The sequence below is a fragment of the Cyprinus carpio genome, chromosome A7 (assembly GCF_018340385.1).
Source record: "Cyprinus carpio isolate SPL01 chromosome A7, ASM1834038v1, whole genome shotgun sequence".
Taxonomy (NCBI): Eukaryota; Metazoa; Chordata; class Actinopteri; order Cypriniformes; family Cyprinidae; genus Cyprinus; species Cyprinus carpio.
In genome coordinates, this window is record NC_056578.1 from 15836864 (window position 1) to 15863689 (window position 26826).

Consider the following 26826-nt stretch of genomic DNA (forward strand, 5'->3'; position numbering starts at 1 on the left):
ACAGGTTTGATTGCAGGGAATGCAACTGATAAACTATGTACCCTGAATACTGTGTAAGTTGTTTTAGATCAAATGTGTCTGCCAGAAGTGTAATTGTAAAGATATTTCCAGCCTTCTGACACAATGAAATTAAACCCCGAATTATAGGCACTATATGACATAATACACAATAGACTAGAAGAGAGTCATTGGTTTATCCATTAGTAGTGATAACCGAAAATATGATAAATAATGATTAATATGGAAATAAGAATTTTAGGAATCATCAAATCTTCAACATCCCCCCCAAAATGTTTGGACTCATGCCCTTGAGCTTGTTACTGAGCATAAAATCTCTCTAAAATGTGTCTACCGTCACTGGCTGAATGTAAGGCTGAAATTGTCTATGACAGGATAGAATAAAGTGAGGAGTGCAACAGAGGAATGTACATGTAGTCTTTGTCTATAAATATAAGCCTCAGGGCTCAAGTGGATCATGTAATGATCTTGGTTGGGTCACCTTGCCTTGAAGCATTATTTATGCAGTTCTCTCAGGACCTCACAGAGCCCAGATCAGTCAGTTACAGTTCCTACAGGCAGCACTGAGTGCTCACTTGAATGTCACAGTCAATACAGAGTCTGACTGGTCAAGAGTGATGCCACAGACTCACGTTCATATTTATTCTCAGAAGAGCATATACACATTATTTGTCTCTAATGCTCAGGGCTGGAAGTTAGAAGGTTGCTGGTTCGAGTCCAGAAAGGAAAGAGCCATGAACCATTTCTCCAGGTAATATCTTTGTAAATGCCCTTGTCCTTTTTGAATTCTAGTTCCACTAGTGGTGTAATTTTTGATTGCATTACAACTTGATTTGACTGATTGATATTTTTACTATATGATGCAATGCATCATCATAGCCACACCAATGCCACGGGTTCAGTTCCCAAGGAACGCTTAAAATTATTAAACTAAATTTTGATAGCAATGCAAGTTGCTTTGGATAAAAATGCACAAATGAAAGTATTTTAAATATTGTAGTTCAAATTAGAAATTAATGAATTATATGTTTATAATCAGCATTTAAATTCTGTAATTACAATGTATTTATGCATATTTACTTAGTACATATTTCAAATGCTACTTGTTGGCTGCAAGAATGTTCAAAAATTATTTTCTAAAATTCTGAACTGATGCTGAAGTAATATGTGTGCCAATATCTTATATTTTATATTAGGGCCCTCTACGAGGAGCTGAGAAACTAATGGAAAGAAAAGTAAAGTTACAGAGGCTGATATAGCAACATGTTTATTCTTTATTAAGGAGAGACAATTTGGTCTCTCATCTTTTGTGGACTGATGTTCATGTAATATGTCTACAGGTAGTTAATAAAAATCAAATCAACAGCTGTGAATCTTTCATCTGAGAAAAAGCCTATACCCGAATAAGCCTCTGGCTCAGAAAGATTTCAAAGACACCTGCTGGTCAGAGCGAGTTTGCTCTTACTAGTTTCAGATAATATATAGCTGCGGCAGTAAGGATTAAAGATAGCTATATATAACATAATATATATAAGGATGTAGGTATATATATATATATATATATATATATATATATATATATATACACAACATCCTCGTGATTTTGTCTGACTTACAGGAAACCATTATGTGAATATGAAGAATAAATGACAGGAGGCGAGAAGGTCTTGCTGCCCCTGGCCAGTGTGTCGTGTGGCTGAGCAGAATCACACACAGCGCGCAGAACAGTGTAGTGTTGAGTGGAGTCAGTGCCGCTGCATGATTCAGTGCTGTCGAGAGGAATGAGTAAACGGGGCGATAGACTGACACAACAGTTGAAGAAATACTAAGGACGTTTTCATCCTCTTGGATACCGGATTTTTCGTTAAGTTCATCTGTACTTAAACGCGAGGATATCACAAAACACGGTAGGTGTTTTAATCCACCGACAACATCGCTGAAAGCTGAAAGCAGCAGATAACTGTGGAGACGCGTGCGAATTTCTGGGGATCTGAAAGTTTCTTAGCGGACATGGATGTGTTTGCAATGACATATCACAGGATAAAACAAGTTGTGTCTTTGGCTACCTTGCAGTGCTAAATTGGACTATAATGCTATAAAAGATAAAATTGTTTGAAGAACCCAATTACTTGGCTACTAACGAATTTTTTATTATTAATTCTAACTTTTTAGTTTAAATTGATGACAATAATATAATTATATGAGCATTTCACATTACCTCATATGGTATGGACGATCATTTCTTGGAGATAAATTACAATATTGTTTACAGGTTTGATCATCAGGTAAACATTACTGCTATCCGTTTGCATTGAACAAGGTGGGAGATGTCACGTGATGTTTGGGTGTAACCTAAATAATCTCCAATGTGTTTTGAAGACGGAAGACTATATTTTGTTTGTTGGAATGAAGTCTGTGTTTGAGGCTGAAATGACTAGCAATCATAGCGGGCGCCAAGGGTTTTTACTTTGCTTTGGTTAACTTGTGTAATCTCATTTGGCAGCTGCCAAACCTCACAAATTCTCTTTGGGATTATATTGTGCGTTTGAATTCAAGCCAGCCATATTTCTCATTTTTCCGTTTTCATACGGTCCCCACTGCCAGTTATAGCCTACTGTTATTTTCAGGTAAAGTGATCATAAGCAAAATCATCATCAGGGAATTGAAGTTTACAGCAGGTTTGTTTGGTCCTAAGAATGACTAAATATTTATAGCATTTTTCCCCCCAATCAGACCAAAAAAGAGCTCTCAAAAATGTATGCAAAGGTGAAAAAAGTGCAAAGTGTATTAAAAACAGACCAAAGAGCAGACGTTTCAGCCCATGCTTTCTTCCGTGCTCATATATGCACAATTGCAAATTGTTTGCAATTGCAATTGAATTGCCATAAGATTGTTGAATATTCAGGCTTTAACTGTTGTGATGATCTTAATAACAGTTAAAAAAAAAAAAAAAACATTTGGACTGAAAGCCATGTTCTCTAACATTTTAAGCTAAAGTAGTACTTTTTTTAATGCATCATCCAATCATTTCATTTTCCTGTTAACTTTTGATCATGCCCATTAAGAAAAATAATAACATTTTCAGAATTCTATTTAAACGATAATCAATCATTATTTGCCATGCTTTATCTGATGTCCCACTTTTGCTCAACCCACCCTACATAATTTCTGACACATGTTCTTCAGTACTCCTTATACCCTTGCAATGTGTTGTCGTTCATGACACTTCTGTCACAAATCCCTGCTTCCAGAAATCGACTGCCCATTTAAACTTAAGATAGATGTCAGGAAAAATCCCCTTTAAAGCAGCCAGAACCATCATCCTCTGATATCTATTACTATTCATCCTCTAGCTTTAGTTAAGACAGGCAAAGCCACTTAAAAGAAGTAGTCGCGCTGGGGAGGAGCTGATTGGCAGGTGAGGGGCTGATTTGGAGGCAGCGGGATTAGAGAAGTGTCTAAAAGAGAGGAGAAGTGAAGCTCGGTCAGGACCCGATTCCCCTTTGTTGATTAAACTGATTAAATGCATTTACTGGGTGGAGAAAAAGAGGGGTTTGGAAGGGTTGACATGCCAACACAAATACTTTTTTCGCTGTGTATTTGCTGTTTACTATCAGCATCAGAAACAATGGCTCTTTAAAAAGACATTTTAAGTCAATTATACAGCCTGTCAGTGTCGAAAGCTGTTGGATTTAGTCTGTCTCTATGGCTAGCAGGGGGGAAGGAAGAGCAAAACAGCACCACAGGTGTAGCACTTGAGTATATCAGTAAACCTGTGGTGCCAGTTACTGCACAGAATATAATGTCTACTGTCTACTTTACTCATGTTCATTAATGTTATGTTAATTTTAGTTTTCATCTACATTTTATAATTATGGTTGAATGTCTGATGAAGAACTATATTGTTAGGGTTTGTTAGTTTTTTATGTACAATGATAAATAAAATATTGGGTCATTCAATTTAAAAAAAATATTTATTGAAGGGATTGTAATAGATAATAATTGATATTGAGGTAGTATTTCTGGTCACATGCAATCTGCAGAGTTGTACGTGCTTCTTTTCATGTCCCAAATTAAGAGACTTGTTAGAATTGAAATATCCCACATTGCCCATGTGGTCCGTCTCTCTCTCAACAACTTGTAGGTTAAAAGTCTTTTTATGTGTTGGATTATGCTTTTTCTTTGCTTTCTATCTGTCAAATCTGTCATTTACTTAGGCTCATGTTGCTTTAAACCTGAAAGAAAGGTGACCTTTCATTTTCATTGCATCTGCATCATTTCATTGAATTCCATTCAATGAAAGTGAGTGGTGACTGAGGCTGTCATTCTGCCTACTGTATGTCTCCTTTTGTGTTTCATAGAAGAAAGGTTTTCAAGTCATCCACAGGTCTTGAACAAAATGAGGGTGAGTAAATGACACCATTGTAATTTAGATTTTTTTTTGATTGAATGAAATTCAAATGAAATTCATTTGAATGAAAGGAAGTGTAATTTAATGAATAACAGTTCATAAATTCAACAAGTGATGACATACTGCAAATGAGGTTTTCTTCCACCCTGATCCATAATTCTGTTCAAATAAGTGTACTGTATATGTAAATTAAGTAAATTAATTTCTATATATAACATTTCAAACAAATTTATATGTCTATAAAGCCAATAAAACTTTTCAACATTTAAACTTTCAAAAAAGACTTTGTCAAGCTATCTTTCAAAGTTTGCCTTGACAAACCCTCCTTTTGTAATTTTAACCTACACTTACACTGCGGTTATATTTCAGTTCAATAAATTCAAATTCAAATAGCAATTGCATTGTGTTTTCATTGTGTTTGCTACATCAATTCAAATTCAGGAATTTAATTGGAATTTAGAAAGCATTGTTAATTGCACAACCCCACACCATGCAACTTGTCAGAGCATGTGCACGACCCACCAGGCCACATTTCCAATAATAAAGAGTTTCTTTGTCCAGGGCTCCACCTGTGAGCATTTGTGATGTTTCTTCCTCCGCCATGATCAATGGCGACCCAGGAGATCCCGGATTTCATCCTGTAAAGGCTGAGGCCATGCATTGAGGCTTTGCCTGGTCCCATCTGAAAAGCTTTTGAAGCTGCCGTATGTGGTTGAGAATGTGGATAAAGCTTACAGGTGTCTGTGTTCATTTTTACTTTCTGATGCTAGTCAGGGACCTGCACCATGCAGCGCATTGGCTAATTAGGATGGAAAAGAGAGGCGACAAAATTTCATTTCACAATGAGGCAGTTCTGTCATTCCACACTGCATGTATATGTAGACTGGTGTCTTTGTGGAGAATCACGGTGAAGTGTCCAGGGACATGTAGAAGTTCCATCTGTTCCTGTTTTTCAGCTGCAGTCAAAGCTGCGGTGCAGAGTGTTTGATTGCATTCAGGTGTTACTTTGGTTCCAGAGTTGTATGTAATATGTAAGTGTATTTTCTATTCATTCAACATTAATATTATTATAGAAATGATATAAAACAGCATATGTAAATATCATATATAATCTATCATGTATCTAAACTGTACTGCATATATCTACATCATAAAACATCATAATTTGCTAAAACGAAGCTAGGCTAAAATTCTTGTTTTATTAAAACAAAAATGGATCTTTAACTCCACATTCTGAAGTCACTGTTATGGTGGCAGGCTTCTTTGTAGATGTCTGCAGCATACTGAACAATGACCAGTTGGTGCCGGAAAGCCTTCTGTCAAAAACGCTTTGATACAGCAGGATATTTAGTGTGCACTATCAGTAAGCTATGAATAATGTCCCTCCCTAATTGTTTTCTTTGACAGACCTTTTACAGTATGCACAAAATTAATTTCCAAATGAAATGAGTATTGTACATCAGCGAACATTTCTCAAAGTTTAGAAGTAATTAACTTGGAATCACAAGAGGCATAACACTTGTAAGCCTACAAAGCTAGTACGCAAACTAAAGAATGAAAAAAAAAAACAAAGTCATGAAATAGATAATTAAGGATCAGTGTGTTGTGTTTTGGATGCTAATTGCTATCATGGGATGCAGGTGTTCCAGCCTGGATGTGTGTGGAAATTCATACTGGTATATTTAACATGAACAGGAGGGAGTTTTTTGTGTTTTGTACTGTTGTGTTTATAGCTATGATTGTTGCCTTGTCTTGTATTCAGCCACAGCAGAACCGGATGGAGTTTAATAATTTGACATCTTTAGTTTTCCTGCCTGGGCCGTATCTGGTCTCTCTGGTTACCTTGACAACTATAATAGAGACTCGTGTTTGCGTTCAGATTATTTGGTTGTATAAATGTTTAGACTGTTGTTTACATTGTACTGAAGTTTCCCTTTAAAACCCTAGTGATATTAAGACTTTTTCTTTCCAGTAACATGAAGGTTAATGTACTGGGACTATTAGCAGGTGGAAGCTGCTGGGTGTTGAAAATGAGAACATGAGCCAGAACCCTGCTCTCTCTCTCTGTATGCTCTCTTGTTATAGAACTGTGTTGGAGTTAAGAAGATCCTGTGTTAATCTACAGTACCTGTAAACCACAAAGCATGTTTCTGTGGTAATTAAATTTGTTAACCCTTTGTATGTTTATATGTATGGCTCTGGCAGAAATCACTGTGATCAAATGATGCAAAAGTAGCAATATGTAAAATTTGTTCAGCTGAAAGGTGGCTTGTTGCTAAAGAACTTTACTACTACTGGTAAAAAATTTCATTTAACAACACAACCCCTAACAGCATAAAGAGCCAAATTACACAATTTTAATTGCAGAAACTTTATTTCTGGTTTTGGTGTTCGGCTGAATGAAAACTATTTCAGTTTCATGTTTTGTAAAAAAAAAAAATATATATCTATATATATATTTGGTGCATACTTTCGCTTTCATCGGTCATGAGCCGTTTTCATAAACTGACACCATCTGTCTCTCCACAAACCTCTGCACTGGCTCAGTAATTTTCCCAACATCCATAATTGTCCATTTTTATGTAACCTGGAAATTTGAAAATGGCAGGACTCACATTATCTCAAAAGAATATTTCATCTCTACAGTCCCCCCCCCTTTTTTTTGCTTACTATTTGCACTTGTTTACGTTTTAACAGTATTGTTCTCAGTATGAACAGCTGTCTTTTTAGCTGTCCAATGAAACAAAATAATCTTTAATTAAAAATAATTTAATAAAGTGATGTTAGAATTAAGAAAAAGCACATCCAAACTCCATATGCTTGAAATAAAAGCAGAAAGAAGAGGATTAGGGGTGAGGAACTGCTGTCCACAATTCATTAGACATGCTGCTTTACTGCTGTTCACCATATCCTACTGTGCTCTAATAGAAACTGAGCTTCATGTTGGTGGAGAGAGACTCTTTATAATGATCATTAGGCCCAGATGGCTTGATTGTTGTGAGGGATGTGTTCACCAAAATTAAATTTGGCCCGAACACACTATGCAGACCAACAAATATTAGACAAGAAAGCACAGAGGTATAATGGTAATGTAATTTCAGTCATAGTTGAACATTGTGATGATGATTATTGATTTTTATGGTACTGTGGCCTTGAATTATGTACCTAATCTAATGTTTTGAATTTGCATTCATAAAGTGGCATGACATCTCTCCCAGATGCCATTTAGTGGATAGATGCTGTTTTGCTGTGAGGCTGTGCGAGCTGAAGTCAGATCCGCTGCCTTTTACCAGTGCAGTAATAAATCACATTGACTCCTTCAGGAAGTTTGAACATCTCAGACAGTGAAACATTGGGAAGAAATCTGGTCATGCAGTAAATAAGTCTGAGAATCTGTGCCTACACCTTTTCCCTTTAGGAATTGCCCCTTTGTCTTTCCAGGTGTTTCATGGTTGCTAATTCAGTCTTTCATACTGGAATCACTCAAGCTGTAAGTAGAAAATGAAAAATCTGTGAATGACAAGATTTTTATTCTTTTTCCCATTCTGCAAACTCTGACCCCTTTGTGATATAAGCGTTTATCTAAAGGGTCAGTGTAGGAAAGTAATCCTGCACTTTGAGAGCTTGCTGGACCATTGACTGCTATTTTGTCCCTTCGGGTCTATGGGGTTGGATGCAACATAAAGAAAGTGAAAATGTAGTAGTAGTGATAAGCAACCAGGTGATTGAAGGTATTTCAAAGTGCTATTTATAATATGTACAGAAGAAGAGAGAGTTTTTGTTTGATTTTGAAACATTTTTGTTCATTTGATAATATTGAATGAGAATACTCAGTAGGAATGTTGTGTTCTCACTGTCCATTTTACACATTTTACAATGTTTAGATCCATTGTGCTAAATGTTTTTTTTTCTGAAGTCAGTGCACAAAATGTGAAAAATGTCTAAGCCAAGGAGGTCTATAATACCTGGACATTATTGATTGTGTCAGGGGTTGGCAAGGGAGGAACTCAGGTGCAGACAGGAAGTAACTAAACACAGGATTTATTTAACAAAAAGGGAAAACAAAAACCCACGGGGGGGAAAAACAAGGGCTAGGGTAGACACTAAATAATTCTACAAAACACAATAAACAAGGTAAACAAAGACTCTGAACACTAACTACTAACAAACACTCACTGCTAGACAAAAGACTTCTTTGAGGGGTTTCAAGGACAAGACATCTCTGGAGGCTGACTGGTGGGAACACATAAGTTGAACAATCACAATGAACCGACAAAAGACAGAGCACACTAGGAGATCTAAATAGGGGAACTAATCAAGACACGACAGGTGGCACAGATAGGACAATCACGACAAGACTAGGATAACAAGGGGGGGCGGGGCAAGGGAACGAGACAACACAAGCACATGGCCCAAAGATAAGGCCATGTGCTTGTAAACAAAACACGGGTCTGTCATGATCCTGCCTCTAGACTAGAGAAAAGTCAGGACATGATGGCAGGACCATGACAGAACCCCTCCCTTAAGGAGCGGCTTCCAGACGCTCCCTAAGGGAACATCAAACGCGGGACATGACTGACTGGGACAGAGACAAAAACCAACACGACATGACAAATAGTAATAAGGGCAGACATGAAAACACAAAAATAGGGTTAGGGTGGCATATCAAGAAAAACAAACAGGGAAGGGGAGGAGGCGGGACCACAAAGTTCATGGGGGACAGACCAGGGTGGGTGGGTGGGGTAGGAGTCTTAGGAGGACGGGACGAAGGCTGACAACGAGGGGTTCGGGCAGGTCTGGGTGGTCTAGGGTGGGGAGTGGTCTCAGGACCATTTACAACAGAGGACATGACAGGAGAACTCACGTGACACGGGGAAACACTTACGGGACATGGGGAAACACCTACGGGACACGGGGAAACATCAACAGGACACATGACAACATCAGCTGGACACGGGGCAACGTTCACAGGACACGGGGCAAACACCTACGGGACACGGGGAAACATCAACAGGACACATGACAACATCAGCTGGACATGGGGCAACGTTCACAGGACACGGGGCAAGATCAGGGGAGACAGAAACTGGGTCAGGAGTAGCACTAACTGTGGTTGGCTCGGGATCTCTGGGGACAGGGTCAGGGGACAAGACAGGACTGGCGGGGATTTCCAGGATCTGGACAAGACGGAACAAATAATCAGACAAGGCTTTGGCGGCAATAATAACCGGCATCTCCTTACGAGACGAGACAGACTGTATCAAAGTTTCTGCTGCAGTGTCGGCCGCGGCTCTCTCCTCCGCCCTCACGACAGCAGACTTGAAACCTGTTCTCTTATTCACTGGCTCGGGCACGCCAGCGCTCTCCGCTACTGGCTCGGGCACGCCAGCGCTCTCCGCTACTGGCTCGGGCACGCCAGCGCTCTCCGCTACTGGCTCGGGCACGCTCACCGCTGCTGGCTCGGGCACGCCAGCGCTCTCCGCTGCTCGCTCGGGCACGCCAGCGCTCTCCGCTGCTCGCTCGGGCACGCCAGCGCTCTCCGCTGCTCGCTCGGGCACGCCAGCACTCTCCGCTGCTCGCTCGGGCACGCCAGCGCTCTCCGCTGCTCGCTCGGGCACGCCAGCGCTCTCCGCTGCTCGCTCGGGCACGCTCTCCGCTGCTGGCTCGGGCACGCTCACCGCTGCTGGCTCGGGCACGCTCACCGCTGCTGGCACGGGCACGCTCACCGCTGCTGGCTCGGGCACGCTCACCGCTGCTGGCTCGGGCACGCTCACCGCTGCTGGCTCGGGCACGCCAGCGCTCTCCGCTGCTGGCACAGGAGGAGGCAGGGTCACAGGACCGGCAGGCCCCTTCTTCTTCCTCTTCCTCCTTGGGCGCGGTGCAGAGGCCACAGCTGGGTCAGAGGCGGGTTGGGGGAGTTTGGTCTCGGGCAGGGCAGACTCGGACGCCGAAGACTCTGAAGCTGACTCCCACGACAACCGTCTCCCTCGCTTGTTGGGGAGAGACTGAAGGTAGTGGGAGGTGCCTCAGGATTTTGGGAGGGACTTGCCTGATTCCCCAGGGTTGCCACGGCCAGGACACGACCCTCTGGGATCCTCCTCAGATAGGCACTCCCAGGGGCCCTCTGTGGCTCCTCCTGGGAGATGCTCTCCCACAGCCGGGCATAATTTTGGAGGATCCATTCCCCCTCAGGCGAGTATGGGAGGGTGACCCCCTTCCTGTCGGTGGGGGACGACATCCAACATTCACTACTGAACTCCAACAGGTGTCAGACCCCTGGCAACCAACTAACTCATGAGCACACATTATTTACATTCATTCAGTCACTTGTCAACAAAGGAACAAATCAGCAGACAGGATTTAAGTAACTAAACACAGGATTTATTTAACAAAAAGGGAAAACAAAAACCCACGGGGGGGAAAACAAGGGCTAGGGTAGACACTAAATAATTCTACAAAACACAATAAACAAGGTAAACAAAGACTCTGAACACTAACTACTAACAAACACTCACTGCTAGACAAAAGACTTCTTTGAGGGGTTTCAAAGGACAAGACATCTCTGGAGGCTGACTGGTGGGAACACATAAGTTGAACAATCACAATGAACCGACAAAAGACAGAGCACACTAGGAGATCTAAATAGGGGAACTAATCAAGACACGACAGGTGGCACAGATAGGACAATCACGACAAGACTAGGATAACAAGGGGGGGGCGGGGCAAGGGAACGAGACAACACAAGCACATGGCCCAAAGATAAGGCCATGTGCTTGTACACAAAACACGGGTCTGTCATGATCCTGCCTCTAGACTAGAGAAAAGTCAGGACATGATGGCAGGACCATGACAGATTGATTGAAGAAGTCTCTTACAAAGAAATGTTGTTCAGAGGAATTAATGTGAGTTTCATTCTAGCCAGTTAAGTTAAAGGTTGTGCTTTTGTTTTTCTTTGTCATCATTTATAATTTAGTTGCATAAGCTGTCAAGTGTTATTTAATTTATAATGCAAAATTTATATTTTAAACTTTTTACATTTTTTATTTGCACATAATACATAGCATAGCCTGCATTTAAATATTTATATTAGATTGTATAGCGTTCAGTTTGCACTTTGTTTGCAGCAACATAACTGGGCAATATGTGCATTGGAAAACAATGGAAAACACTGCTAATTAAAGGAAATTAAATCACAGCCTGTTGCTTTTAATGGCAATATTGTGACTCTGATTTTGTGAAAAATGTGATTAAGATTAGATTAATTCAGTTAAATGTGCAACCATAGTTGGTATATTTTGATGATGGAATGTAACTGCTCTATGAATGGGTCAGCCAGAAGATGTTGGAACATTTTCTCCCCTGAAATCCCCTTTGTATATTTACATAAATTGATGTCAACAGCTGGCTCACAAGTCAACCGCCCCATAAGGGAAAAGTCTTGGTGCTTTGCATGTCTAGTCCATCCATGGAAGTGTCTTTTATGATAGCACACCACTCAGACTGAACCAGTGCATTACCCAGTGACTTCATGCTGAAGGAATCATCGAGCCAATCATAGTTATTGAAACATCCAAGAGAATGGTAAACCTAATCGTCATGCTAGCTGCTTGTGTGTTATTTCATCAAACATGCTGTTGAGTTGATAGAAGAGATCATTGGGTCACTGACTGTAAATGTGCTGCATTTAGTGAATGTAAAGAGCATAGGGGTGTTAGGTCTGAGAAGATGAAGAGAAGGATTGTGTGTATTAAGTCCTCAAAGGTGTGCCGAGTTATAAAATATAAGGTTTAAAAAGTATACCACTCTAGGTTTGGTTTGAAGAATAAGATCAAAAGGTATCCCTACACCAAAAATGATGACATAAAAAGAGAGAACTAGTCCTTCCAACAGCAAAGCTGGACAAATGTTCCATGGCCTGATTCTGTGTCCTGTCAGGAGTGTTTCTCAAACAGTGAGCATCAGTTATGTATGGGACCCCAGGTACTGTATAGTAGCTGAATAGCTTTGTGCTCAGTAAGTGGATGGATATGGGCCATGATTGATTCCCTTTGCCCCTGCCGTACTGGAACGGACTCCAGAGACTGTGAGAGAAGCCAGGTTCCGTATAGAGTTTGGCATTCAGTGCTCCTTTTTCATGCTTAAGGTTTTCTCTGATACCTGTCATCTGAAACAGCAGGAATGGAGCTTTTGCTGAGGGAATGGAGAGGGAATTGTACGGGAAGGGAATCCTTACAAACAGTATGGCGCAATTGTGGTATTCATCCTTAATTTATATATATATATATATATATATATATATATATATATATATATATATATATATATATATATATATATATATATATAGTCAAGTCAAATCAAGTCTGCTTTATTGTCAATTCTTCCACATGTACAGTACATACATACAGAGAATCGAAAATTGCGTTACTCTCAGACCCCGGTGCATACAGATAACACTAACAGTAGAGCCTAAAAAATCTAGATCAAATATAAAATATAAGATAAAACTATACAATAAGGGAATGTAAAAAAAGACATAATAGAAAAAATAAAATAAAAATAAGGTTAAATAAAAGCAGCGCAAGGCACATGGCAGATAGAGTGCAAACCAGTGAACAAACAGTGCAGATAAAAAGATTTTTAGTGCATAAAAAATAATATCTTATTCAGTCTGATTAAAAGTGACAAAGTGACAAAGGGCTCAAAGCAGTTATTTTATTAAACTGACTGATGAGGAGGTAGAATGATGTCAGATCCATGGTGAATGAGGTAGTGAGCAGACCACTGCTGCACAAAGTGACTGGTGCATGACATTCGTATGTTAGAGGGAGGGGGGGTGGAAGGACCTGGGGATGTGGGACCTGGGGGGGGGGGGGGGGGGGGGGGGGGGGGGGGGGGTTCATAGTTCAGTGGTGCCTGAGGCAGAAGAGGGACGGGGGGGTAAGTTCGGGAGCGAGTTCAGCTTCCTGACAGCCTGATGGATGAAGCTGTCCTTCAGTCTGCTGGTCCTGGCCTGGAGACTCCGCAGTCTCCTCCCTGATGGGAGCAGACTGAAGAAGCTGTGTGACGGGTGAGTGGGATCACCTGCAATGCAGAGGGCTTTTCGAGTGAGACGGGTTCCATAAATGTCCTGGAGGGAGGGGAGAGAGACACCAATGATCTTCTCAGCTGCTCTCACTATGCGTTGCAGAGTCTTCCGGCAGGACGCGTTGCAGGCGCCATACCACACAGTGATGCAGCTGGTCAGAATGCTCTCGATGGTGCCTCTGTAGAAGGTGTACATGATGGGGGGTGGGGCTCTGGCTCTCCTCAGTTTGCGGAGGAAGTAGAGACGCTGTTGTGATTTCTTGGCCAGTGCTGCGGTGTTGTCGGTCCAGGAGAGGTCCTCTGTGATGTGCACACCCAGGAACTTGGTGCTGCTCACTCTCTCCACAGTCGCACCGTTGATGGTCAGAGGAACATGCTGAGTGTGCGCTCTCCTGAAGTCCACAACAATCTCCTTCGTCTTCTCCACGTTCAGAGAGAGATTGTTGTCACTGCACCCCCCGGCCAGGCGGCTCACCTCGCTCCTGTAGTTTGTCTCATCTCTGTTGCTAATGAGACCCACCACAGTCGTGTCATCCGCAAACTTAATAAAGAGGTTGGAGTTGTGTGACGGTGTGCAGTCGTGGGTCAGCAGAGTGAAGAGGAGGGGGCTCAGCACACATCCTTGGGGGGCCCCAGTGTCTCAGTGTGATGGTGCTGGATGTGTTGCTGCCGACACGTACTGCCTGAGGTCTTCCAGTCAGAAAGTCCAACAGCCAGTTGCACAGCGAAGTGTTGAGCCCCAGCTCGACCAGTTTGTGAATGAGCTGTTGAGGGATGATTGTGTTGAATGCTGAACTGAAGTCTATGAACAGCATTCTGACGTATGAGTCTTTTTCCTCTAGATGTGTGAGTGCTGAGTGGAGGGTAGTTGAGATGGCATCATCGGTCGACCGGTTGGGACCGATATGCAAACTGGAATGGGTCCAGGGAGGGGGGGAGGGCAGACTTGATGTGGTGCATGACTAGCCGTTCGAAGCACTTCATGAGGATGGGAGTAAGTGGCAACAGGACGGTAGTCATTGAAGCATGATGGAGATGGCTTCTTCGGGACTGGAATGATGGTGGTAGCTTTGAAGCATGTGGGAACAACAGCTTGACTAAGTGAGATGTTGAAAATGTCTGTGAAGACATCAGTGAGTTCTGCTGCACAGTCTCTCAGTACACGCCCAGGAATGTTGTCAGGACCCGGAGCTTTGCGTGCATTGATCCTGCTGAAGGATCTCCTCACGCTGTCTGGGGTCAGCATCATCACCTGGTCACTGGGAGGAGGTGGAGTCTTCTGTGCAGTGGAGCTGTTTTGTGCCTCAAAGCGAGCGAAGAAGGTGTTCAGCTCGTTCAGCAGAGAGATGTTGCTGTCACAGGTCCGCTGTGGGGGCTTGTAGTCCGTAATGGTCTGTATCCCCTGCCACAGGCTCCGAGTGTCTCTGCTGTCGCTGAATTGATGGGCTATCCTCCTGGAGTACTGTCTCTTAGCCTCTCTGATGCCGCGGGATAGGTTGGCCCTGGCTGTTCTCAGGCCCCCCGTCTCCCAGCTCTGAAGGCAGCGTTCCGCGTCTCCAGGAGTCTGTAGACTTCCCCTGTCATCCACGGCTTCTGGTTGGCCCGGACAGTAATGGTTTTTGTGACTGTTACATCCTCAATACACTTGGTGATGTAGGCAGTGACAGTCTCCGAGTACTCCTGGAGGTCAGTGGAGTTATTATAAGTGGCAGCCTGCTTAAACATATTCCAGTCAGTTGTATCAAAGCAGTCCTGAAGAGCCTCAGACGATCCTTCTGGCCACACTTGAATCTGTTTCTGAACTGGTTTGGCGACTTTAACGAGCGGTCTGTATGCAGGCATTAGCATGACAGTGATGTGGTCTGAGGCACCGAGGCGGGGGAGGGGGAGGGCTTTGTAAGCTCCTCTCTGTGTGGTGTAAACAAAGTCTAAAATGTTTTTACCTCTTGTTGGAAAGTTAATGTGTTGGTGTATTTTAGGAAACACACTCTTTAAGTCAGCATGGTTGAAATCCCCAGCTATGATGAGAAAAGCATCGGGGTGTGCTGTCTGATGCTCACTGACTTGCTGGAACAGTTCATTTAGTGCATCGTTCCTGTTGCTGTTGTTGTTGTTCGGGGGAATGTAAACCGAAACGAGCAGTATGGCAGTATATTCCCTCGGCAGATAGAACGGCCGGCACTTAATAATCATAAACTCCACCAGGGGTGAGCAGTATATATATGTATATATATGTATATATATGTATATATATATATATATCAGGGGTGTTTCCTCTGAGGAGGCAAGGGAGGTATAGTCTCCTCTCCTCAAAATTAGATGAGAAAATAATCGATATTACAAAAATAAAACAGCGCAAATATGACTAAATATGATATTAAAAGACTAAAAGTCACTCGTTTTTATAAAGTAACACCGTCCAACAGCAACATCCGTAGGTTAAGTTACAGCGGAGGCTTGCCTCCCTTCGGTCCATTGACTTGCAGGGGTGTCAAACTCAATTCCTGAGGGCCGGAGCCATAATTAAACACACCTGATTCAACTAATCAAGTCCTTCAGGCTTAATTGAAAACTACATGGTATATGTTATGGCCTTCCAGGAATTGAGTTTTACACCCCATAGTGTGCCATGACTTTCCTGGAGGCTCATTGAGATGGATGGGGGAAGCCACATGAGAGGAGGCAATGCCTCCATCGCACTATAATTGGATATGATCGGTTATGATTGGATGTGATTGGTTCATGTGATATATATATAATATATATATAAAACTGCCTCCTCATTTTTAAACTCCACTGCACAGCACTGCTATATAGTGCAGAATGTCTTAGATGGCTGAGTCAATTAACATTGAAAAGCATAGAAGTTGAGTGCAAAGAATATGATTTAATTCCCAGTGCACATATTTTCAATCTCTTGATGGGTAGGCTGCTATAAATCATTTTTGGCAAATTAAATAAAGCTAAAAATAAAATTAAATATTAGATGAAACACTTAAACTTAAAAAACAAATATTAGAAATTTTGCCTTGGCAACTATCTGAAATAAGAGCATTGGGTTAGCAGTGCAAAAGGTTGTGGGTTCGATTTCCAGGGAACACATGTTAGGTCCAAAAAAAAAAAAAAAAAAATGTTAGCCTGAATGCACTGTAAGTCACTTTGGATAAAAGTGTCTGCTAAATGCGGAAATGTAAATGCACTATGTCGGAGACACGTTAGTTTTAAATCACGCTCAAATTGATTTGATTTTGATGCAATATTTACACTTAAGCTCACGGACGGCTATGGTAAGGGGCATCACATTTCCAGACCAGGCGCCGAGTGCTGCTAATCACAACACACACTGACCCAGCTAACCAATCACAGCACATTTTGTATTTCAGAAGGCAGGGCTTCATTTGATACAGGAACTATTCGAGCTGTTCATGCCAGACTGGGGAGAGAGGTGTTGTAATAATGTAAAATATATGTGAAAAATAATGTGTTTTTCGAACAACTTAGTATGAGAGCCTGTTCTAGTACACCCCCAAAACAAAATCAAGACTTTTTAAAAGAGCGTAATAGGACAAAATGACAAAAGCACAGTGCAGCCCATTAACAGTTTGCTTTGTTTTGTCACATTGTTCTAGGCCATAGCCTGAATCTGTCACATGGTGTGACAGGTAAAATATTCCATAAGCAATCTAAAAAGCACCTATTTTTTTAAAGGGAATATCACACACACTCATTTCAGTACTCATACTTTGAAAAATATATTTGCTGTTTTTCTGGTAACAGGACAGAATACATCAGCACAATGCTCATCTCTTTTATAGTGTTTTTACCAACCAATCTACAATACATTCTTTTCAATAATTTACAATACAAATAAAAATTAAATATGCACAGTGGCCCATATATTTGCATTACATTACGCTACTTTTTCTGTCTTTATTAATATTATGGTATATAATTTTGTATTTTAAATAACAGAAAAACAGATGTTCCTCAGTTGAGCTGCTGACATGTTTTCTGGCTAATTGAACTGAATCAAAACAGTCAGATTCACTTTTATTGAATTATATTTTGAATTACCATTGTAGCCCTTATGACAGCTGGAAACAGGTCTTGATAATAAATCCTGGTTTATTTATCACAACTGTAATGAGTTAGTCATCACACCGTGTTCCAGCCATGGTAAAGTTAATGTGTCGCTCTTTCTCAATCATCATTTCTTACAGTTTGTGAAGCATGGCAGGCTGTGGAGCCCACAGAATTGAACGGCTCCTGAGGGATGTAACTCCACTACAGCTGGAAAGTTAGTACAGGCAAAGATCAATATGGCCGGGGAGCAGAATTAATGTTCTGGAAATTGTGGTTTGAAATTTTGTTAAAAATTAAAAACTTCTTTAGGAAAATGCATTCTTGAATTTAGTTAGTAAAATGTATGGCATGTTTTTTACATAATAAAAATATAAATTAAATGTTTTTTATTAATTTTTTTTTTTTTTTTTTTTTTTTTTTTTTTTTACAGAATATATGTCAGGTTATAATTTTATAGAGGTGGACTATATATATATATATGTATATATATATATATATATATATATATATATATATATATATATATATATATATATATATATATATATATATATATATATATATATATATATATATATATATATATATATACATGTATATATATAGAGAGAGAGAGAGAGAGAGAGAGAAATTTTATAGAGATATTTTATAGAAATAGAGATATTTCAGCAACACATTTTTTGTGTAATTTGTTTTAATTTTTATTATTAATATTTATTATTTGACTTTTTTCAAAGCACAAACATAGCAATTTGAATGTCTGATCAACTTCAGCTTTGCCTCTGCCTCCCCATTCTGTTCTCCTGTCCTGAGCATTTCATTTTAACACACCTTGATGTGATCTGCAACATTTTATTGGTACTCCATTTTCCTCTCTGTTTGTTTCCATGGAAACAGATGAATGTTTCAGTCCCTCAGCTGCATGCCCTATACAAACTCCCCACCATGGCTAATCTGCTCTTGATGCTCTGCACTCAGAGGGTACAGGTTGACAAAGAGTTTTCTACACAGTGCATTAAGTACTCGGGACACAAGTGCCTTATATCGTTTCAGTTGTGTGGACTCCTAGTTGATAATCAGTGTGTTAATGATATTCTGTTTCTCTGAAGAATTGTGCATGTGATGCATCCTCGAGCTTGAAGGTTAAACTGAATCAACTGCTTGTGAGGGCCTCTGGAGAAATTATTTTTGTGAGTGAAGACATTGTTCATTCATATTATTCTCAAGGTCATTGATCAGATTATAAGCACGAGGCCTTTGTCTTAGTTGGATGCTCTTGTTGTTGCAGAAGAAATCCAAGCAGACATCTAGCTGTTTACACTAGGAGCACTAAAAGCATGTATGAACACTAATAGTGAGATGGTTGCAAGCTTTAAAGAGAGCTTAGAGTAGGAGGTCTCAATAAAGGTATTTTATGATATTTATAAGTAACATTTGAAAGAGTGTGCCATATGAAATAATGACTTTATTTTATGCACATTTATCCACAGTCTCAGAGAAGAAGTGTGAAGCAGATCTCTGAAAAACATTTCTCTTGCCATCATCTGGAAGGGAGAGACAGTTACAGGTACATTATGGTATGGTGATTTTTGATCATTTATAATCATGCCATCAACATCTGATGGCTCTTGCCACTAAGGTCAGCATGCAAATTAAACATTCACTTGCTTCTTAATTTTAACCCCACATTTAAAACTGGGAATGCAATGTTTGTGTATCACATCCACTAATGCTATAACCATCCATCTAAGGAATTGTGTTCTCATAAAACCCTCATCATCCACCGGTTGCTAATTTGATCTTGGTTTCACAGTGTTCCCCAATATAATTTAGTACACTGTCCATCTCCTTTAACAGTTTCTTGGAAGAATCAATAGTTTGTCTCTGATGCTTGACAAGCCATATTGACAGTATAATGGTGAATGCTCCTCTTAATCATTTAGGGCTGGCATGAAAGAGAAAATTGGGATCATCTTTTCTTTGCTATTGTGAAGTATATTCAAGTGAAGTGGCTTTTCAAACAAGAAAAAAAAAAAAGTAGGGCAGGGCTTGATTTTGTCTAATGGGAATTATGCTGTTGTTGTTTTTTTTTAAGTGCAAACCTTTTATGTGAGGAACAGGTTGCTTCAGGAGAAGGATTGAAACTTGTCTGGCTGTTGGACAACCTTATTGCTTATTATAAATTAATTTTTTAAAAAAAAGAAGAAGAAGAATTGTATATTTAGACTTCATGGTGACTTTAACCCTATAAAGCTTACCGTATTATGTGTGCTGCACAAATTTATGGCCACTAAATTATCAACATAATCAAAACATTGATGTTGTATGCAAAGTTCAACGTGCCTTGTGTCCTCTGATTGATAGTACTTCTTCTTACTTTTTGCCCATATAAATGAAAACATCTGCACCAAATGGTATATTTCAGCATAGTTTGGGCCTCTAAATAAATATTTTTTTTTAGTTTTGTTTTCTCTACGTGTTCCTATATTAGATTAAATGAACTATAAAAGCTTGATGTATCAAATATAATACAAAAGAATTAAATTTTTAAAAATATATTTTGTCTACAGTTTCAATAAACTGTTGCATTATTTTTCCCCCACTATTTTCCATTATTGTTTTATGTCTCAGGTTTTACAGAATTAAGATGTTTTAGTTACGGAAGGTTTTGCATGAAATTTTTCATACATTATATAATATATGCAAAGAAGTGCATTTGCCTTCAGCCTGTAATCTTGAAAAAGAAAATGACAGCTAGAGAGAATAGACTATAGACTTTCCATCTGAAAGTGTCTAGTTCTGAGAAATCTGAAAAGACATTTTTAATGGAGACTGCCATGGTTCACACTATCAGCAACTTCAGACATTCCCACACTGTACAAATGTCTTGTTCTCATGATGTACATTGTGTGTGTGTGTGTGTGTGTGTGTGTGTGTGTGTGTGTGTGTGTGTGTGTGTGTGTGTGTGTGTGTGTGTGTGTGTGTGTGTGTGTGTGTGTGTGTGTTTTTTTTTGCTAAGTTCAGCCACTCTGAGAATGTTCAAGAAGTGTAAGGGTAAATTTAATCTCTGGATTTGTATGCCATAAAATAGCCTTTTTCCATTGTTAACACTTGTTTTGTCTAGTGTTTCCTCTTCCTTCCTTTGGAAGTGCAAACATGTGAAGGAGCCTGAACACCAGTACTAAACCTTCTAGAAAACAGAGGCTCAGTCTGAAGTGTTTTAACACTATTCTGCATTGCTTCATTCATGTTATTGTTAGTATTTAGAGCAGATGGTGCAAGAGTAAAGTATTTATGTGAGAAGTTGTCCTGTTTTTTTTTTTTTTTTTTTAAATCAATACTTCTCCCTCCAGCTTTGTTTTTCTTTTTCTTTTTTCTTCTGGCTCCCTGAGTCTGTCAAACCTTATCTCAACAGGGTGCTAACAGACATTCAATATAGCTAATGGTAAAGTTTTTCTTTGCATTTTCATGGTTTTCATTGCTGAAAGCTTGCATTTTTGTGGTTAGATGTCCAAAAGGGTGTCTGGCAATCTCAAAGTTTATTAAAAAGGGAACATTTGTGAATATAAACCTGAAAATCCCTTGTTTTCAAGGGAACTAGACACCCATCCAATCTAATATTCATGTTTGTATCATTCTCAGCATGTCATTGAAAGTACTAGATGTATTTTGGCAGATGTCTTGCTCTCGAGTGAGTGGTATCCTCTAGAGACAGAGAAGAACAGCACAGTTCAATGTCTATCAGTTAGTAGATAGCACTCAGTTGCCCTCCAACACTAACAGCCTCCTTTGCTTTTAGAGTAATTAGAGCTGGGAACATGGTAACACCCAGTGGATGTTAATGCTCATGTACTATCATTTTTGTCTGGTTTTCAGACTTGTTATTCTCTCCAATGTCATAGTGAGGATTTTTGGACAAAACTAGAAAGTTTGAGAAAGAGCACACTACATTTCATTTATAATGCACTAAAATTATAAGAAAAATATTACTGTTTTTGCGAAATATATAATTATCTTATTTTTGTACTAACACATTTATTATTTAAAATCTCCCCCTTTTCAAAATTAAATTAAATGTTTCCATAATTACTTTATTGGCAGGTTTATCAGGCACCAATTAAGTCTAGTCCAATGGAGAGCCACCATTAAGAGTCTAATTTAGAAATATTAATATATGCTTGTGTACTAATATTTATTTATTACGTTAATAATATAGAATATAATTATTTAATAATTTATAATATTGTTACATTTAATTGTTCTCACATATTTTATATTATATTTTAGTTAAATGATTCACATTTATTTATTTTATCTAGATGAAATAATTTTTGTCTAGGATTTATATGTGATATGTTTTGTCCTGAAATATCCACTATGTTTATTTTTTGTTCCTTACAGCATAATGCTGTGGACTTCTGCTAAAAGATCCAATACACAGATCTCTTATGTATTTTAGGCTCAGTGTTTTCACTTTCTTAAAAAATTTCAGTTTTATCTGTCTGACCTTATTTCTGAGTCAAAACACATCATTTGAAGGTCAGAGCATTGTGGATCAGAGTAACAGCTACTGAATACCATTGAGAACATGATAGATGAAACATCTCATACATGAAACTGTGAAGAATTTGTCATCACATCAGAGGCTTTTTAAAGTTTAAATAGTTGAAGTCAGCATTTAGTGTAAATTAACCCTATCTGTTTTCTTAAATGGTCATATGATGTTGCTAAAAAGAACATTATTTTGTGTATTTGGTGTAATGAAATGTATTTATGCAGTTTAAGGTTCAAAACACTTATTTTATAATTATTTTCCACATACTGTACATTATTGTTTCTCCTCTATGCCCCGCCTTTCTGAAACGTGTAATTTTTTTACAAAGCTCATCATTGTAAAAAGCGAGGTGTGCTCTGATTGGCCAGCTATCCAGTCTGTTGTGATTTGCCGAATGCCTCAAGCGTGTGACGGAAATGTTACGCCCCTTGCCATACTGTAATGCGTGTCCCGCTCAGAACACCGGCACCACAAGACAAAAACAATAAAACCCATTACAAACGTGCCATTTGTTGCATACAGATTCTAATGACATATACTGTGTTTTTACGCATTGCGTTGCATCACGCTTCGTAAACATAAAACCATGTCTGCATTTATGATCGAAGAAATGACAAACGACAAGCACTACTCTACACCAGCAGTTCTCAGTTCCAGTCCTCGCGCCTACCAGCTCTGCATATTTGTTAACACACCTGATTCAGATAATCAGCTCGTTAGAAGTGAGCTCCGTGCATGAACTATGTTCCCATTGACATGGTGCCTACACAGTGTTCAATGCTCCCTACTCCCTGAGCAGGAGAAATCTGTTGAAGTTTACCTCACTGCGGAACATTCATTTGCGCTGCACAATGTCTTAACACACGGACAAGTGTGACATCACATACCTCTGTAAATAAATACAATTTAAATTCACATCTCACACACTTCAATGCACTTTGAATGGAACATATATGTTCGATTCGAACTGGAATCATGGCGGAATATCCTGTGATGTCCACTTCGCAGGGCACTTACGTTCGAATAGAACAAACATCTGAAGCCATAAGAGAAACATACAAAATGTGCAGAGCAGGGGGTCACGAGGACTGGAATTGAGAACTTTCTTTTCGAACATTTGGCTGGCGTTATGCAAATCTTCCCACATCGTGACGGAGACATGTGGGGCGGGGGGGGGGGGGGGGTGGGGGTGGAGGGTTAAACGAGGAGTTTTAGGGGGGCGTGGACGAGTCTTAACTTTTATAAAGAATATCTCTTTGGGTTTCAGACTTTATTCTTTGCAACTTTACAGATCTTCTTTATGCACCAAGAGCTTGTAACACTCCAAAGAGAAAGGAAAACTTGAAATCGCATCATATGACCCCTTTAAGCGATACCCTTTTGCTTAATATACTCCTTTGAGAAACAGAGTAGCATTCATTGACTGACTGGTTGTGCACCAGAACACAGTTCATCAATACAGAGGTTATGATGTATGTGCTAATGCCACATGATGGTAACTCACATACAGCTGTTTCCCGAGGGCTTCAGTAACTGTCTAAAGAGGAGAGGCATGTCCTATAAATTCACTTTATGTGTCTGCTTAGCATTCAGCTCACTTCGCACAGCACCCACTGACAATGGATTGTTTCCTATCAGTTGAGACCCATAAAAGAGGAAAATAATATATTTTTGTATGTATTTAATATCATGCTATGCCATTCATTTGAAGTTATTTGGTGCAGTGACTTATCATCAGAGGTAAAAGCAATAGTCGTTTGACCTCAGTTTAGGAACTTGGATAAGAAGAGTGGGAGAAGGAACAAAGAAAACATTGAAGGGAATTGTCTAAAGAAGTTTAGAACCTTTGAAATCAGGCTTTAACTTTGACTCATCTCTCTCTTTGTTTTATTACATGCAAAATAGAGACTTTTCAGTGTTAAAGTGTCTTAAGTTCAATATATTCCACTGAAATCAGCCCCATGCTGGCACAGTTATGATAAATTTAAAAGCATGCTGTCTGGTTTATATAACTTAGGAGAATGCAAATCTGTTAAAAGGTTGTCTTTTAGAATGCAGTATAGATGGCTTATTTTTCAATTGGTTTCTGTCAAAATTATTCTTAATAGTAGCCAGTGTAGTACATGTCTGTCAGACATTTTCTCATCAAATGCTGAAGTATTTAAAATGTTTATTAAACGTTTAGAAACAAATATTGATTAAAAAAAATAAAAATACCAAAAAACAAATTCTGATATTTGCTTGTAATTTAAATCAATAAGATCTTTATAACAATATTGCAGACTTACAATACTGTTTTTTTACAATACTTTTTTTTTTTTGGGGGGGGGGGTCAAAGTACATAATGCAATACAATGATAAGTTGACTTTTTCTGTTGCTTCAGAATGATTCTAAACTTTAGAAATATACTAAAAGGCCTTTTACTTGATAAAGTACAAACTATTAATCAGTTTATAATTTTGAGACCTCAGAAATTTGTTCATCAAATATGATGTTGTAGACTTTATATGCTTAATAAAAGTTTACCAAACTTTTTAAAATCTATCAGCATTCATCCTCTTGTAAACCTGTATGACAGAACATCATTGGATTCCTCTGACTTTCATGGTATTTTCCAAGAAAAAAAGACAAACAGGTTTGGAACAACATGAAAGTGAGTAAATGATGACAAAATATATATTTTGTAACCATATTTGTTTATTCTGGCTGAAGCTGCCAATAAACATAATTTACCATTGCATCTTGTATGGTATTCTTGTTTTTATTTCACTGAGCTTCAGAGCTTTTGCTGTCTTTTTGCTGCCAAAATGGGTATTGCAGCTGGTGACAGGGTTTTCGGAGAGAAATGTCAGAGGCAGTCCTTAAGTCTGACACCCCACTTCCATTTGACATATGACAGACCTCTAACAAAAGTAGGGTTGTAACAGTATGAGATTTTCACGGTATGATAATCGTCTCCAAACATATCACAGTTTCATGGTTTTCACTGTATATATTAAACAATAATTCTTATCAGTAACAATGACTCTTAAAAGAACAAGTTATTTAAGTGAATAAATCCTTTATTACAACAAACTTGAAACCAATTTAGTAAAAGTATTGAAGTCTCTCTTCTGAATAAATGAATAAATAAATTTCATTTAAAAAAAAATAAAAATAAATAAAGCTGTACACCTTATGTATATCTATATCACACTTTAACATTTTACTTCAACAAACATTTTATTTAATGTTTTAAAATGTTATCAAATGAAAATTCACAACTTTTATTGAAATCAAAGTTAAAGCAAGGACAAACATGATATTCCTTAAAAACAATGTTTAAATAAATTATTTTATTGTGAAGAATATTATTATTATTGTTGTTATTATAACTTTAAAGTACATTGTACAATGCTAATATATTCCTGTCATAATTTCAAGTAAAATCGAACTTTCATTTTGATGGGTTGTAGCGGACCTGTGTATTTGACAATGGCTTTTCTCAAATAAAACTAGGAAATGTTTATTAAAATTTTCTCTCAGAGCAGCTCTGGTGATGTTCAGTGTTTATGTAACTTAGACGCTGAAAGCACCATGTAAGCATACTTCAGTGTGTAGTAGATAAAACGGCGGCACTCAGAGACATGCAGAAACAAGCAGATTATTCATATAGCTGTCTCTTTGCGGAAATGTTCACAGACACATATCATATCTGCTTTTGATTTATCAAAAGTGTCCTCATGTTAAACGCAAATAGCTTATAACAAGTGTTTACACGCTATGTGAGGAGAGGATAAAGAACCTCCATACGGTTTCTCTCTGAGCTGTACCACCCAGTTGGAGGCTGTCTCTTGATGGATGAGTGCATTGTGAATTCAGTGTTTTGCCAGGTTGTGTTTGTAGCTGGGTATAGAAATCATAGCTCAATCCTGCCCTACTATCTCCTCGGTCATTGACTTTCATCTGCTGCTCTAACAGTGCAGTGTTTTTTCCTTCTACAGTTCAAGAGGTCCCTTCTGCATGAAAAACACAGATTTTTGGGTGCTTTTTGAGTTCAATGAGCAAATAACCCAAGACTGTGAAATCTGATATGTAGATATTTGAATTTAAATGAACAGAAGCCAGCTTACTAGATCAAGAAGCGGTTAGTTCCTGTATCCTGGTTTTATTTGTGCCATATAAAGGTCAATCTGTTTTGTAAAATAATTTTTGTTTGTTTAAGAAAAGAAAAAATTATTTGCATTGTTCTAACATGTCACCTATCTTCTGGTTTTACTCCCGAACAAAGATTCTCTTACTATCAATCCAACAATTGGAATTCACTATGCTAAACAATGGCAATAATATATTTTTGTGATTTTTTTTTTAAGAATACAATTTACTACAACAAAATTTATCTGTGATTATGTATCTTTAATCACTAGTTACTTATCCACATTCTTTTAAAACCATATTTAACCGGAAGATGACTTGCGTTTCATTAGGTATGTTTACATGAACTAATTATTGGCAGTATGATTGAATCCAGTTGTCATGGAGTCACCAGCAACGCCAGATCCTTCAGCCCCACCCACTCGTTCATAATTACCAGAGTTCTGATTCTCCTCACATCTGCACTAATTAACCACAGTATAAAGCCACCTTCCCGTCACCCCCTTAGGGTGTGGTCTTGTTGTTACTTCTTGCATC

The 26826-nt window shown here is 38.9% G+C and overlaps 1 protein-coding gene across 3 annotated transcripts in view; it reads left to right on the forward strand.

The window, feature by feature from the left end:
- Positions 1 to 1698: 1698 nt before the first annotated feature.
- LOC109072431 (tetraspanin-18-like) overlaps positions 1699 to 26826 on the forward strand; it is a 32330-nt gene continuing 7202 nt past the window's right edge. Inside the window, exons 1-2 of one of the 3 annotated variants that reach the window (XM_042759921.1) lie at positions 1699 to 1925; positions 19090 to 19176. In XM_042759921.1, coding sequence (XP_042615855.1) covers positions 19174 to 19176 — 3 coding nt within the window. In that variant the 5' untranslated portion in view covers positions 1699 to 1925; positions 19090 to 19173. The remainder of the gene's footprint in view (positions 1926 to 19089; positions 19177 to 26826) is intronic. The other 2 variants (XM_042759922.1, XM_042759923.1) reach the window with 2 other exon arrangements.